The 16,401-nt window shown below is 57.5% G+C and overlaps 1 protein-coding gene across 16 annotated transcripts in view; it reads right to left on the bottom strand.

Moving 5' to 3' along the window:
* LOC118722401 (RAP1 GTPase activating protein) overlaps positions 1 to 16,401 on the bottom strand; it is a 50,946-nt gene that overhangs the window by 33,463 nt on the left and 1,082 nt on the right. For all 16 annotated transcript variants that reach the window (XR_006742242.1, XR_006742243.1, XM_045585068.1 and 13 more), the window contains exon 2: positions 15,438 to 15,473. Coding sequence is in view for 13 of the 16 variants with exons in the window: in XM_045585068.1 (XP_045441024.1) it covers positions 15,438 to 15,473 (36 nt within the window). In the remaining 3 variants the exon portion in view is untranslated. The remainder of the gene's footprint in view (positions 1 to 15,437; positions 15,474 to 16,401) is intronic.

The raw sequence follows: 16,401 nt of genomic DNA, 5'->3' as shown, positions 1-16,401 counted from the left end.
TCTCTCGTATTAACTCATCTAGTCCTCACCGTCCAGAGGCGGCAACTGAGACACAGGGAGGTTAGGCTATTTGTCCAAGGTCACGCTGTGAATGTGAGGGAGATACGGAGGATTTGAACCCCTGACCATCAGGTCTAGGTACTGTGCCTGTACACTATGCTGCCTCTTAGTAAATAGCAATTTCTTGATGCTTTTGAAGGAATGAATGCACTTAGCCTCTCGCCTCCCTCCCCACCCCTCTGGCCTCCGCTGCTGCCTCCTCCTCCTCTCAGCCTTCCTACCTCTCACCTTCTCTCCCCCACCTTTCTGGCCCTTCCCTCCCTCCCCTCCGCCTCTGGCCTTTGCAGACCTCCCCCAGTTTGGTCCATGTCCTCCCTCCTCCTGAACTAGAACCTCTCTCTCTCTCTCTCTTTATCCCACCCTTGACTCCTGGTCTCCACCATTCCATTCACATAAGGTCCCCAGGCCTCCGCCCCTCCCCACTCCTCTGACAACCTTCTTGACGCTGTGGCTTGGCCCAGCTTAAAATGCTTTGCATTCTTCCTGCACATGTAGCATCTGGAAGGTGCCTGGAGCATGCCTTCCCTGCCATGCCCATCTCCACAGCACTCTGCAGTTTCCACGGGCGTTGTCTCATGTGATCACCACAGCAGCTTAGTGAGGTTGGATTATTACCAACCTTTTTCCAAATAAGAAAACAAAACAAAACTGAGGTTCAGAGAGGCTCAGTGACAAGCCCCAGGTCATACCAAGGAAAGGGCAGTACCGAGGTCTGACTCCAGCCCAGAGTTCTTTTAAGACATGCATCACAGATGCTCTTGGCCCAGGCCCTCCGTCCTGCTGCCCAGCCCTGGCCCCCAGCGGCCTCCCGCCGCAGGTCCTGGCCCTGCAGCCACCACCAGGAATCCTGCCCTGTTTGGCCTGGACTCCTGCCTGCAGGTACACAACACCTGGACACAGAGAGGTGGCAGCCAGAGAGGAGGTGACTTGCTCAAGGTCACAGGGAAAGCTGGAGCCGTCCCGGAGTTCAGGGCAGGCACACTCCTGGGTGACCTTCAGGCCCCGCAGATACATGGCCACCAGCCAGCTGGCCCCAGCTCCCTTCCCTCTCAGAGCACCCATCTCTCCCAGCGAAAGGGTGCGACGGGGGTGTGGGGGAGAGGGGCCCAGCTCCTGAGTGGGATGGGCCGGGCCGGAAGCCGCTGCTGACAGCTCCAGGGTTTCTTGGCAACTGTCACTGCACCTCCTCCCCCTCCCTTATCTCCACATCAAGGTAACAATAATAATCTCACCGCGGTGAGTACAGCTCTTTGTACTTCTCAAATGCCCTCTTCATCTGCTCACCCCTGGGAGACTCCCCGGAACTGGATCCGGAGATAAGGCGGTCGCTAGAATCCCCAATTCCCAGGAGGTAAACTGAGGCTCGGAGAAGTTAAAGCACCATGTCAAGGCCGCCCGGCAAGGTGGGGGCAGACTGGGGGCCAGAACCCAGGCCTTCCATCAGCCCAGGGCTTCACAGGCCACACTGGGGTGGGGGGCACCGTCACTCTGCAAAACGCAGGTCAGACCCAGATTGGGTGGGGAGATATGGGAGAGGGAGGACAGGTAACCAGAGGCCTCCCTGGGCGGCTTCCTACCTGCTGACCTGGAGGAGGAAGGGGAGGAGGACAGTGGGTAGGAAGGTCCTCTCACCTGCAAAAGGAGAGGTGAGGTGCCCACCCTTGGGCTGCTGTGAGCCATGGAGTAGAGTGAGCGCTGTTATTGTGAGCCATTCTCCTGGAGACCCCCCGAGGGGGGACTGGACTGTCCTGGGGGTAGGACTTGGCCCTTTGCCCATCCACAATTTGCTGCCCGATGGAGGCCCCAGGTGGGCCTGGCTGCTGCTGGCTCTCCCAGCCTCACCCCCACACACACCAGCCCCTCTCTGTGCCGCCCCAGTCGCCTTGCCGGGCTGCAGGCCATTTCCAACCAAAGCACGTGTCTCACACAGCAGGCCCCTCCCTGCACAGGCTGCTGCCCGGTGACCTATTCCGTGCTTGAAAACCCAACTTACACAGGTGAGATGGTGCCAGAGCAGGTGACACAGGACCCCTGAGGCCAGGAGCCTGTGATGGGGAGCAGGGGAGCCGGACAGCACCCATGCATGCTGGGAAACCAGACCTGGGTGGTCGGGGGCGGTGAAAGTAGGGGTGAGAAGGACGTGGGGGGACCAGCCCAGGACAGGGGCCTGAGGGGCCCAGCCCAGCCCAGCGCTCCTCACCAGAGGCCACGAGACCAGCTGGTTCTGTGGTGATTCCCGTCAGGGGCGGGGCAGGGACCACCAAGTGAGAAGAGCAGGCGAAGGGCTACTCCTGTCGCCCCTGAGCGAAGCCCCTTTGGGTGGGGCCTGGGCGCTCCCCGTCTCCCCGTCCTGGTGCCAGGTCTGAGGGAACGCTAATCTCCTGAAACCAGAGACAGACACTGCCCGGGAACGGCCCCTTGCCCAGGGGCCACAGAGGCCCATTGTCTCCGGAGCTTAACCGTCGGGCACTGCCCCCCTGCTTGCCCCCAGCCTTGCCAAGGTGTCAGGATGGTAGCCAGGGGCAGCCCGGTGAGGGAATTTTTGAAGTGAGGCCAGAGAGCCTGACCCCCTCCTACAGAGCCTATGGGGAGGGGCTGAGGGTGGACCACAGGCATGGCGGCCCCTGACTCTCTTTGTCCAGGCACCTTTGACCTCTGCCAGGACTGAAGGGGGAGCGTGGGGTCGAGGGGTGGGGGGGAGTCAAGCACCGTGATATCCTGTAATCCTTACAACCACCACCCTGACTGAGGGCGCTGCCACCTTCACCCCGCTTCCGAGATAAGGAGGTGGAGGCTCGTGGAGGCTGCAAGATGGGCCCTCAGTCTCACAGCCACTTGAGGGGGACAGCTGGCAGGGTCCCCCGCAGGTGGGGGGAGAGGGCCTCAGGGCTCCAGGCCGGGCAGAGGGGTGAGCTGGGAGGTGACACGCGGGGGCCGCCACCCTCACCCCGCCCTGGCTGTGCGCCGAGACACCCGGATCCCGGAGCTGGGCCAGGCAGCAGCCTCCTGAGCAAACAACAGGTTGGCAGCCCTGAGCGGAGGTCATGGGACCGGCCCCCACCCGGGGACACGGCACCTGGGGCCTCCCTCCACCTGCTCCTGCCCAGGTGGCCTGGGCCCCGCGGTGGCACCAGCCTCCCCTCCCTGCCTCCCAGGGATGGCCTCCTCCCCGCACGGGGGCCCGGGGGGAGGAGTGACACTGAGTGACCTAGCCGTGGGGCCTCTGCTCGGTAATAACATGTTTTTCCAGCCTGGCACTTGACGGCTTACAAACCGCCTTCCCTCGGGACTCTGTCAACAGCCCCTCACGGAACCTGAGTCCGGTAACGTTACCTCCATTCTGCCCGAAGAAAACTGTGAAGACGGGGGATTTGCCCAAGGTACCAGGCCTGAAGCTCAAACCCAGCTGCTCTACCCCTTGCACCATCCAGGCAGGACAACCCCCAGTGATGGGCCTGCAATGTGCTGCCCCTCCTTAGTGCCCATGACAGAGGACCGCCCAGCACTCACTGGCTGGGCCCGATGCTCACTAACCTATTGTCCTTCCCCCCCCCAACCCCCTACCCCTGCCTCACAGCCCCCTTCATCCCCCCCAGCCAGCGGTCTCCCTCCTCTGAACGCCATGCATTCCTTCACTCACTCGCCCCACCATCCACCCACTCCCCCATTTGCCCTTCATTCCTACGCTCAGTCACGCATCTAGGACACATGTCCCGCCGCCTGCTCTCGGCTGGACAATGGGGCCGGGTGTTGGCAGCCAAGCTGGGCAAGCCAGGCCTCCCCCACCTCAACGCCAAGCCCCGGCGGTACAGGCCCGGACTGTTCTCCCATTGTTCCTGGCACTGCTTGGGCCTTGCTAACCCAGACACCGAACCCTCCCATGCTGAGGCCTTGCTTAATCCATCCCTCTCCCGCCCTGGCCAGTGGGATTGCCCCGTGGGCCCCGGGCCAGGCTGGTGACAGAAGATCCTGCCAGGCCAAGGTGAAAAACCCCCTGGGAGAGGGACAAGGTCACCGTTTCCTAACCAAAGGCAGCGGCGGCGTTCCAGATTAAGTCACCGCCACCTCTTCCAACAGTTCCCACTGGTAACGGGGACTGAGACGAGATGACGCTGAGATCTGGCTCAGACACTGTGCAGGAGGGTGAATGGGCGGCTGGGAAATGGGGCGTGGAGGCTGCCAGACACTGGATGAAACTGGAACCCTAGCGGGTGGTGGAGGTGCCTCCTCGCCAAGCTGCTTCTCTTCTATGGACCTCAGCTTCCTCATCTGCAAAATGGGACAGTCACACCCACCTCAGGGGTTGTTGTGTGAGTAAATTAGATATTGTGTGTGCAGTCCGGCGAGCCCAGGGCTGAGGTCAGACGTGCTGCCTCATGACGTTTCAGTCAATGAGGGACTGCAGGACGGAGGCCCCGTCATATTAGAACGGAGCCGAGAAATTCCTGTGACCTGGTGTCGCTGGAGGCGTCTTTATGTTGCCACGCAACACATGACTCACATATTTGTGGCGGTGCCGGTGTAAACAAGCCTCCGGCCCCGCCAGTCACATAAAAGCACAGCACATGCAATTATGCACAGTACACGGCACCGGATAATGATGCTGAACGACCATGTACTTACTGTACTGTGCTTTTCATTGTTATTTCAGAGTGCCTTCTTGCTACTGCCAGGAAGGGAAGTTTGCTGTGTTATGCCAGCAACAGCCGCACACACCTCGTGTGCACCGAGTCTCCTGATTGCATCCTTTTCTCCTGAGCTTGATTTAATCTCCTGTTGTTTTGAAGATTGAGTGCCACCTAAACGTACATGTTTATAACGTCTGCAGCAGTGTCCAGCGGTGCCCCAGGCCTCACACTCACCCACTCACTCACCCACTCACCCACCCACTCACCCAGAGCCACGCCCAGTCCTGCAAACTCCATTCGTGGTGAGTGCCCTACACAGGTGTCCTTGTTTACCTTTTAAAATTTTTTTTTTAATTGACTTCAGAGAGGAAGGAAGAGGGAGAGAGAGATGGAGACATCAATGATGAGCGAGAATCATTGATCAGCTGCCTCCTTGCATGCCCCTTTCTGGGGATTGAGCCTGCAAACTGAGCATGTGCCCTTGACCGGAATCAAACCTGGAACCCTCCAGTCCACAGTCCAAAGCTCTATCCACTGAGCCAAACCAGCCAGGGCTGTTTATCTTTTATACTGCATTTTTCCTGTGCTTTTCCTAGGTTTAGATATACTTTGATACACAAAGTCTTACCATTGCTTACACTGCAGTGTTTCCCAAACTTTTGACATATGTGTGCCCCTTCTATAATTTTCGTAACGCTGAGTACCCCTCGTACTCATGAGAACGTAGAATTAGGCGCAGTTAAGCACGGTGCAGTGCATATCCCCGCCAAACTCCGGTGCAACGCGTACCCCCACCAAACTCTTCCCGTACCCCTGGGGGTACGCGTACCACACTTTGGGAAACACTGGCCTACAGTATTCATAGAGTAACATGCTGTACAGGTGTGTAACCTTGGAGCAACAGGCTGTACCCTACAGCCTAGCTGTGCAGCAGACTATTCCACTGAGGTTTGTGAACGTGCACCCCATGATGTTTGCGTAACGATGAAATCCCCTTCACAATGCCTCTCTCAGAATGTACGCCTATGGCTAAGTGGCACATAACTGTATACATCAGGTGCTCAATAAATCATAGGCTCCTGCCTGGAGAGGTAGAACACCAGAGGTGTGGGCTCTGGAGCCAGGCTGCCTACGCTTGTATCCTAGCTCTGCCCCCTAACAGCTGTGTGACCTGGGGCAGGTTACTTAACCTCTCTGAGTCTCAGGGTCCTCATCTCTAAAGCGGGATAGCAGTGCCTGCCTCCAAGGGTTGTCCTGAGGACTAAATGACTGCATGTAAAGTTTGAGCATTTCCTGGCCTTCCCTTCTCTCTCTTCCTTTCTTCCTTCTTTCCTTCTCGGCCAGGTTGCTAAGAAGCAAGGCAGGATTCCAGGTGAGAGGGGTGAGAACCAGTGTGCTAGCGCTGCTCAAGAGTAAAACCGCTACCGTGTGAGGTACCGAGCTCCCTGTCGTGCACGGCAGGCAGGGCCTCTCCAGGGTATAGCGGTGAGAGACAGACGTGCAGGAACAGGAGGAGTCAATGAAGCCGGGCGTGACTAGGTGGCTTCCCGGGAGCTGCCACGTGGTTTCTATGCCTCTCGATGACTAGGCCCCTGGGATTGAGGCCCGAGGCGGTGGGTCACTCCCATTATTTTGAGGACGTGGCCTTTCTTGGTTTGACTGGGGCACACAGGCTGCTACTACTTCTCTGCAGGGCTATCCGGCCATCCCTGTCGAAGATGAAAACGTGCACTGGCCCAGCAACTCCACTCCTAGACATTTCTCCCCCAGAAATATTTACACAAATGCACAAAAATACATGGACGAAGAACATTCACTGCAGCGGGGTACGCAATAAAGTCTGGAAGCCACCCCCCACATTCATTCAAAGGAGGCTGGTTAAATAACTAAATCAAAGTACATGCAAACTATGAAATACCATGATGCCCTAACCGGTTTGGCTCAGTGGATAGAGCATGGGCCTGCGGACTGAAGGGTCCCAGGTTTGATTCCAGTCAAGGGCATGTACCTTGGTTGCAGGCACATCCCCAGTAGGGGGTGTGAAGGAGGCAGCTGATCAATGTTTCTAACTCTCTATCCCTCTCCCTTCCTCTCTGTAAAAAATCAATAAAATATATTTAAAAAAAGAAAAAGAAAAAACAAACAAACCATGAAATGCCACAGACTCAGTGGTGGCGAAGAAGGTCTCTAGTCCTGGCAGGAAGAGGGGCTGGAGGCCTGGTGCTTACTAGGAAGTGGACACAGCAGGTTGCACAGCAGGTTGCACAGCAGGTTGCACAGCAAGCATCTTACTGGTAAAAACTTAAAATTCCATGTAAAAGTTCACATAGCTTATCCCTGGATAAGAACTCTGCCTTCTCCAGGATTTAGTTGTCTGCATGGTTTGGATTTTTACAATGAGCAGTTGTTATTTTTGTGACCAGAAAAAAAAAAAAAAAAATATATATATATATATATATATATATATATATATATATATTTCTTAAAAGTGAACATTCACTATGAGTTAGATCTCTGAGGACTCCCTCATCGTTTTCAATCATCTTGAGGAGGCAGTCTTCACTCTTAATTCCAAGGAGGAGACTCTGACACGAGGGACCACATGGCCACGGTCCCCCAGCCAGGAGAGACAGAGCTGGGCTGTAAGCCTGGCCCGGCAGACTCCAAAGCTCACACTCTTCAGGCAACCTGCTCTGAGGGGCAGGGAAGAGAAAAGGCAGGAGAGAAGCAGCCTGGGTACGGGGCACAGGGCTGTGCCGGGGGACCTTGGGAGCCAGGCCAGCTGAGGCCAGATGTCCGGGGCCAGCGCTGTCTGTCTGATTTGCAAATGCAAATGCAGGCCCCGGCTCCAGGCTTCAACTCCATGCCCTGAGCTGCCCTGGGCTGGCGGGCTGGCAGGTACCCAGCCCCAGCCCTGGCACTCCCCTCAAGGCCACAGGGTTACTAGGCAGGTGGGCATGAGCTGGGACTCTAAATAACTTTCCATGTTGATCAACCTGTTTCTGGAACAATCTGGTGCTGAAGGTCACTTGCCACCTTCCCAGCAAGAGCCTGGAAAGAGGACAACCATGGCTGGATGGGCCAGCGAACACACTGAGAAGTCAGATGGGCTGAGTTCGAATCCTGGCTCCCGCTGCAGAGCGAGGCAAGCCCCTTCGCCTCTCCACACCTCCACGACTCCGTTCCCCCTCCCCGCCGTGAAATGGGGCTGATCACCGTCTCTGCAGGGCTGCTGGGAGAATTCAGTGAGATCCCCTGAGTGAGGGGCCACCTGCCACGGGCAGGGGAGTGTCACGATCCTGCACACGTGTGCCTGAGGCATGTGCACGCCTGTGCAAACATGGAGCGCACACAGGTCGCTCCCGGATGGAGTGGAGGACCCTGTCCCACAGTCAGCAGGCCGGTGGGATACTGTCTGACACTGCTGCTGGCAGCCAGCACCAGGCTTTCCACAGCCCTGCCTGGCGGAGAGAGGGGGTGTGGCTCCGCGGGGGAGCGTGCGGATGGCAGGGCTGGCAGGAACGTAACATGTGGGTGGCACAGAAAGTGCTCTGTCTGGGGCGTGCGTGGGTTTGGACGAGCGCGTGTTGTTTATCATCACCTACCTGCCTGAAGCCCCCAGCGGCTTCCCGCTGCTGCACGCGGCCCACTCGGCCCTGCGTGTCTGCCCCACCTCCAGGCTTCTGCACACACTGTTCTCTCCACCTGTCACCCTCGGCCCCAGGCTCCCCACCGCACAGCTGTGCTAAGCCAGGGCTTCACCCTATCGCCTCACTGCTCTCACTCACCCCGAGGCGGGGACTGCTAATACCTCCACCTGCTGCGCAAAGGAAGGAACCGGTGCCACCGCTCAGCCAGGGACGTGCTGCCCAAGGTCACCCAGCCAGGACACACGCAGCACCAGCCTGCTTGGCTGCATGGCCGGTGTTCTCCAGGCCGGTGTCAAGGTCAGCGCCCAAGGACAGAAGGCACGCTCACGTCTACGGCCATACCACCCTGAACGCGCCCGATCTCGTCTGATCTCGGAAGCTAAGCAGGGTCGGGCCTGGTTAGTACTTGGATGGGAGAAAGCACGCTCACCTGTAAGCAGGACTCACCTCCAGGCAGGTGGTGAGCTTCCAGAGGGCAGAGTCCACACGCGGAGTCATCCCACCCCTTTCCCAGGGCCCAGCACAGAAGATGATCCGCAGTAACTGCGTTCCCGGCATTGCTCTGTGCCGGGCCCTGGTTTTAGCCCTTGGCACAAATTACCTCATTGAATCCCACAACCATCTACGAGGCTGGTGCTTTTAGTGTCTGTATTCCACAGGTGAAGAGACCAATACCCAGAGCAGTTACCCTACACGCCTGGACTGACAGGAAGTCAGGTCTGCCCGGACCAGAACCCAGATCTTTCTATGCCTGAGCCTGAGCACGGCCGGGAGGTAGAGGCAAACAGGGCCATCAGGCTGGGGACCTCAGAGCTGCAAGAGACCCGAGGAGCCTCCTGTGCCTCTTCATTGTGCCAACGATGGGCCTGGGGAAACTGCCCGGAGAGGGGGGCTCACTTCCATGGTCACACGGGAAAATGATGGCAGCCCCAGGACCAAAACCCACCTGGAGGGGATCTTCCCGACTCCTTACGTCAGAGGGGCGTTTTCGTGCAAGGGCTGAGCTGACTAGAGGATGAAAAGGAGGGCAGGCCCGGACCAGTGGCCGATCAGACCAGAAACAGCCGACTTGGGGAGATACATGTAACCCCCATCCTTATCTCACCTAAGAGCCCGAGTGGGGGATGGGAGACCCAGGGGGTGCATGTAGGCTCAGGCAGCTGATTCTAAATAAGGAAGAACTTTGATATCCATCTGAGCTGCCCAACAATGGAACAGGCCACTGTGAGCAAGGAAGGGCTGGTCAAGGAGCTGGGAAGCGGTCACGATGGTCTCAACCAGGGATGACGGGTTTCAAGAGGTTCCTGAAGCCGCTGAAGATAAAGCTGCATGTTTCTCAGGAGACCACAAACGTTTCTTCCAACACTCAAAGGGGTCACGGACCGAAGGAGGGGTTCCTTGCTAAGCGGGCGGCCACAGGAGGGTATGTCAAAGGTCTCTTCCATCTCCAAGGATTCTAGGAGACCCAGACTTCCTGATTCTAATATTTATAAAGCCGGAAGTCTAAGATTCAGTGGTTCTGCGTATCAGTCACTGACATTGCATCCACACTCCTACACTGCCTGCAAGACCCTGATCCATCTGGCCCCTCCGCTCTCTCCAAACCCACCCCTGCCCTCACTCTCCCTCCTCCCTCTGGCCACGCTGGCCTCCTCCCTGCTCCCAGACACACAAAGCTTGTTCCTGCCTCGGGGCCATGGCCCCTCCTGTCCCCCCTCTGCCAGGACGGCCCCCTGGCTCCTGTCAAGTCTTCCCATGGCCAATGCCTCCCATTCTTCAGGTTTGGGTTCAAATGCTACCTCCTCACAAAGGCCTTCTATGGCTTCCTCCGTCATTCTCCATCCCTGTAGCTTAGGGGAATGTGAAAACGGGAGCCAACTGCTTAGATTCAAATCCCAGCCTTGCTAAGAGGCCTTACACAGGCTGTGTAACCCCTCCACACCTCCGTCTCCTCAGCTCTCAAGCAGGGGTAATAACAGCACCTGCCCCGTGAGGCGGCTGTGAGGAGTAAGTCCATCCTTACATGCAACAGCTTTGGGACACAGCCCAGCACCCAGCAGGCTCTAGGTGAGGGTCAGCTCTCCATAGTGTGTACCCTGCTTCAAAATTCAGCACAACCACACAGTTTGCTTTCTTGCCTACTGATAGGCCATGTTCTTTACTCCCCATTTTGTAGATGAGGAAACTGAGGCTCAAAGATGGGAAGCACTGGCCACACCAAGCTCTCCAGAGAGAGGGGCTGGGCCTGCCTCACTTTCCACTGAGTTTGCAGGGTGGCATACAGCAGGTGCTCAGCAATAACCTGTGGCCGAATGAATGATTGAATGAATGATGGGTTAATGACTGTGGCTCTATCACTCCGAGGCACGGTACAGACAGGAAGCTATGCACTTAAGATTCTATTTTAGCCGAAACCGGTTTGGCTCAGCGGATAGAGCATCGGCCTGCGGACTGAAAGGTTCCAGGTTCGATTCCGGTCAAGGGCATGTACCTTGGTTGCGGGCACATCCCCAGTAGGGGGTGTGCAAGAGGCAGCTGATAGATGTTTCTCTCGCATCGATGTTTCTAACTCTCTATCCCTCTCCCTTCCTCTCTGTAAAAAATAAATAAAATATATATTTTAAAAATATTGTCTTTATAAAGAAGAAAAAAAAAGATTCTATTTTAGCCCACCTCTTCCCACCCTGGTCCCAAATGACCCCCAGACATTCTTAGAAGTGGCCAGTGGAACAGGCAGGCTCATGAGTTAGGGACCAGCATCCGTGCCTCTGTCCCCAATGGGACCCCCTTAGCCCAGCTGGACCAAGCAGATGCCTTGGCATTTGCCTTGGGGATCCCTGCCCGGAGGTATGGTGGCAGGTGTGGGCTCAGGAAGCAGCTGCTCGCTCCCTCATCCTGTGCTCTGCCAGCTACCCGCCGGGGGCCTGCCCACCAGATGCATAATAGATGAGGAGGCCCAGCGGGCTGTGCCTGCCTGGCATTTCGGAGCCACTAATGAGGCCAGCCTCGTGCTTCCTGCAGTGGCACACAGACCCCCAGGCCTACGGCTCAGTCCTTACAGGGAGAAGCCACCTGAGGACAGAAGCTGCCCACCCAAGCCCCGCATTCATCACAGGCAGGGTGCAGGAGAGCAAGGGTTAAAGGGCTGGGCTCAGGCTGGCCACCGTGCCTCTCCCAGACTGGCCCTGTCTACACCAGACAGGTCCCTTCCCTGAGCCTCAGTTTCCTCATCTATAAAATGGGGGAGACAGATGGGGAAGAAGCTGTTTAAAGATGGAATGAAATAATGCAGATGACGTGCTCAGCCCAGATCGTGGGACCCAGGAAATGCCTCTTATGGGGAGCAACTGGGAGCATCGCTGTCAAAGGGAAAACCTTAGGGACCAGATGGGCCCTTCCAGTGGGGCGCCTGGGGCTGGGCAGTGACTGCCGCTCTGGAGGTATTGCGGGCCATCTCCCTCTCCTTACCCCTGGACCAGGACTCCCCTCATTGCTGTGGCCTCCTCACCCCGGGCCAAGTCCCTTGCTTGGCAAGAGGAAAATCTGGACTCACCTCCAGCCCTCACCAGCTCTGTGACTTTGGGCCGGAGCCTCCCTTCGCCATCCTCAGTTTTGGGTTTTGGCCTCTACAATGGGGACACTAAGCCAACTTGCAGGACTGCCATCACGACTGAAGGAGACGACCGTTGTGAAATGCCCGGCACACGGTGGGCACTTGATCCTTTCTGGGTCCCGCCTCTTCCTTCTCCGAGGCTCCCAGCTTTATGGTCAAAGCTGACTCTTCCCTTCCAGAACCCCCTTCCCTGGACAAGTGCACCAGCCATTCCCCCACCCCAGGGTCACGCCTTCCTCTCCCCACCATTCAAATCCTCCCTCCGTGCCCGGCCCCCTGATTACTCAATGTCGCCGCAATAAATTCCATAAAAAAGAAAAAACATGTCCAGCCCTCATTCCAGCTACAGAACCAGAGTTACCCACTCCCACTGGCTCCCAAGCCTCACACTGGGCCTCTGGCCTCATCCCTCTGACACCTGCACACTTGCTCTGAGCTCCTCCACTGCAAATAAGCTGCTGACGAGGTGCAGGGGTGGGGAATTCAGTCATGACCACATCTGGCCCCTACCAGCCCTCACTGCTCCCCGGATGCAAGCCCCAATCTCTAATCCCTTCTTTAAAGGAGTTGGGGAAGCTATACCTCCTCCTCCTCCTCCAGGAAGCCTCTCCAGCCTACTTGACAAAGTCTTACCCGTCCCACTCTCTGGACACATTTCGGTTCAATTCCACAAACATCCATTAAGCATTTGCTGGGTTTGGACAGCTGGGCCGGACCGTGTGGGGGACAGAAAGATCAGAAGAGCACAGCCCAACTTGTATGGAACCAGAGCTGGAAAGTGGGCCTAAGTCAAAAGTAACTTCCTAGCCGGTTTGGCTCAGTGGATAGAGCGTCGGCCTGTGGACTGAAGGGTCCTGGGTTCAATTCCGATCCAGGGCACATGCCTGGGTTGTAGCCTCAATCCCCAGTAGGGGGCAGCCAATCAATGATTCTCTATCATCACTGATATTCCTATCTCTCTCTCCCTCTCCCTTCCTCTCTGAAATCAATAATTTATATAATATATATATATATATATATATATATATATATATATATATATATATATATAACTTCTGCTTCCAAGGACTTTAGAGCCTGCTCTGCACTGCAGTATAATGTAGATTCATTCAACTCAGCTGAGGTCAGCTCCCTGAAGATTCAACTCAACAAGTACGTATTGAGCACCAAGTGGCTCAGAGAGGGGAAATGACCTGCCCAAGATCATGTCACTAACATGTGGCAGAGGCCACTTCTAATCTATGTCCATCCGACTCTGAAGGCCATGACTCCCCACTGCCCCAGGAAAGAGGCTAATGTGCGCTCGACAGGCATGATAAGGAGAGGTGTTCTAAGGAGAGAAAGATGGGGTGCAGGGATCAGGAAAGAAAACACTCGACAAACAGTGACAAAGGTGGGCTGGAGGCGAAGGATTGTGGAAATGGGAAGGGAGGGCATGGTGAGGGGAGGGGAGAATGTGAGCAAAGCACAGAGACCGTGATCATAGGGGCCATGTTCCCGCTGATGAGAAATGGGGGGAAGGGAGACGTGAGTCCCGGGCTGGAAAAGGAGGGGGAGACAGGCCTTGAATGCCAGGAATCATAACAAATAGTCAAAATGACCCCCAATGTACACTAACAATATGCCAGGCACAGGGTGGGGGCTAAGTAATTGGCTTCCAGAAGTGGGAGTGAAGAGGGGGGGAGGGAGGATCTAGGTGTTAGCACCTTGGACAGCAACTCCAGCAAGGAGGTTGTGGGTCATGGACAAATCCTGATTTCAGAATCTTCCGTTGCAGGTGTAAATTGATGCTCAGGGAGGAAAGGAGACTTGCCCAACATCACAGAGAAGGTTAGTTCCTATCACTTCTGGGCCCTTATCTCTGACTCTTCACTCAGGGCTTCCTCGAGTGGACTCTCTGGGTCACCCTCCATCTTCAAATCTTCCCCAAGTGCATCTTTCACTCAGACCGCTCTGTGGCCTGGAGGCCTGGACAGAGCGGGTGAGACTCCGGGCTCTGCAGAGTCTAGAAGATCTGGGTTTAAACCCCAGCTCTGCCACTGACCAGCTGTGTGGACCCGGGAAAGTCCATGCCCCCCTCTGAGCATCACGGTTTCATCCGTAATCAGAGGTAACGGTCCCTAACTCGGGGATGTGGGAAAGGTTCTGGGAGGTGATGTAGTTCAAGCACCTGGCAGTACCCGGTCACAGCAGGTGCTTGACAGGTGGCCATTGTGGGGGTGCTGTTACTGAACCCCTTGAGGAGAAGACGGCGTCTCCCTCCCCTCCCTCCGTCCTCTGCTCTGGGCCCAGCACAGCCTTGCACAGAGCAGAAGCTCAAAGGGCACAGCAGCAGGGTCTAAGCCCAGAGAGGGAGAGGAACTGGCCCCAGGTTACAGAGCGCATCAAAGGAAAAGAAAAGGGCAGACCCCAGAGCCCAGCCTGGGCACCTCATGTGCCTCCCACCCCAGAGAGGGCTTCCTGGGGGCAGTGCTGCCAGATAGGAGTCGCCCAGCAGCTGGGGGCCCTGCAGGGCCCGGGGACCCTGGGAAGCCCTCAGCGGGGGGTGGGAAGCAGGAGCCAGAGCCCTCGGGGGCTGCCTGATGGAGCTGAGGTGGCAGCAGGAGCAGCCAGCTGGGCCCGGGGGGAGCTGGTGCCAGGGAAGCCAGGCAGCGCCAGGGGTGCTGTGAACCCCGGGGGGAGGCTGTACCTCCACCCACTGCTCAGTGCTGGGGAGGCTGCAGGCACCACCGCCTCCTGCCCTCCTCCCCCACAGGAGGGCCGCTCCCTCCGAGCACACGGGCTGGAGGGGAGGCATCAGAGGGTTATGCATGAGGTGGAACTAGAGGGCGTGGGGGTCAGCCCAGAGGCTAAGGGCCCCCCCCCCCAGCCCAGCCGGGAGCCGCCACGAGGTGGAAGGAATGGAGGAGAGAGAGGAAGGACAGCCTTTCAGCGAGGGCCTCAGTATGCCGGGCTGTTTGTTTTGTTTTTACAACTTCCACTGTCACCCAGGCACTCCTGTCTCCACCGCACAGAGGAGAGCCCTGAGCTGTGGAGAGGTTAGCGCCGTGGTCGGCAAACTGCGGCTCGGGAGCCACCTGCGGCTCTCTGGCCCCTTGAGTGTGGCTCTTCCACAAAATACCACGGCCCGGGCGAGTCTAGGTTGAAGAAGTGGCGTTAGAAGAAGTTTAAGATTTAAACATGTGGCTCTCCAGAGAAATGTCAATCGTTTGTCCTGCTGCTATGTGGCTCTGTGGACGAGTGAGTTTGCCGACTCCTGGGTTAGCGGGTTGCTGAGGGTCGCACAGGCAGTGGCAGAGCTGACACATGGCCTGACTTGCCTGACCCCCCGGCAGAGAGCTCTGGAAGGAAACCTGGGGGGACCATACGTGGGGGGCATCGCCTGGAGAGAGTGTCCAGAGTTCGGCGGGGTCTGGACTGGCGTTATCGGGGGTGGCAATGAATAGCTCAAGACTGCCCCGCCCAGCAGCTCGCCCCGGCACTTACCACACACTCCGGCGAGGGGTGAAGGACTTGTCCACCCTGAAACACAGCAAGAGGGGCAACAGGTGAGGGAGCAGCCCCTTCTGACCCGGACTTGCCCACCCTCCACCCACTCACCCCCACCAGAGGCGGCCGGAGGAGGTGCTCTGTGCCATGTCACTGTCCCCCACCGGCTACAGGGGCCCCAATGCCAGATGAGGTGTGGGGTAAGGGGTAAGGAAAGAGGCAGGATTGGGGACCCAGGGGTAGGGAGCAGGGGCCCGAGGCCAGGCTATGTGGGGGTCAGCATGGGAGGTCCTGGAGCAGGTAGAGAGGAACAGTGGCCACAGCATGTGGGGCCAGAGCAAAGACGTGGGGTGTGGCTGAGGCCCCCCCACAGTGTTTGCAGACGGGACTAAACACGTGGGGGTTGAGGAAGAACCCTCCACACACACTTCCCCCACCCCCCGGCCTTGATCTTGGAGCTGGAGCTACGGTACTCACAGCCAGCGGGGGACAGAAGCCAGGGAATGTGGGAGCAGGAGGCCCCCAGCACACACACGCTGCCCCCAGAGCAGAGCAGAGCAGAGCAGAGCAGAGCAGGCCCTCAAGCTCCCAGAGCTCAGCGGTACCCCCAGGCTTTATCCCCCTCACCCCTCCGGGTCCCCCTTCAGAGGGAGATTCTCCCCCGACCCACTCTGAGGGCACCTTGGGGCTGGGCGGGCTGGAGAGCGCTCACCCTCCTGCCCAGCGGGGGGCCTAGGGCGCAGCAGCTGTTGGGACAACAAACAGCTCTTGCCTCCTGCCAGAACCCAGAGGAGGAGAATGGCAAAGGGGCACCAAGCCAGACTCCGCCGGCGAGGGGGCACCCTCTGGGGGGACAGGACCAGGGTCTCCCGGGGGTCCGCTGGGGTGGACTCTGCAGACTGGGAAAGTGAGGCCAGAGAAGCCAGGACTTGCGCAAGGTCACACAGCAGAGCCTGTCCTG

The sequence above is a fragment of the Pipistrellus kuhlii genome, unplaced genomic scaffold (assembly GCF_014108245.1).
Source record: "Pipistrellus kuhlii isolate mPipKuh1 unplaced genomic scaffold, mPipKuh1.p scaffold_m20_p_2, whole genome shotgun sequence".
Classification (NCBI taxonomy): domain Eukaryota; kingdom Metazoa; phylum Chordata; class Mammalia; order Chiroptera; family Vespertilionidae; genus Pipistrellus; species Pipistrellus kuhlii.
The sequence above is the reverse complement of the archived record's forward strand: the minus strand, read 5'-3'. Positions and strand labels throughout refer to the sequence as shown.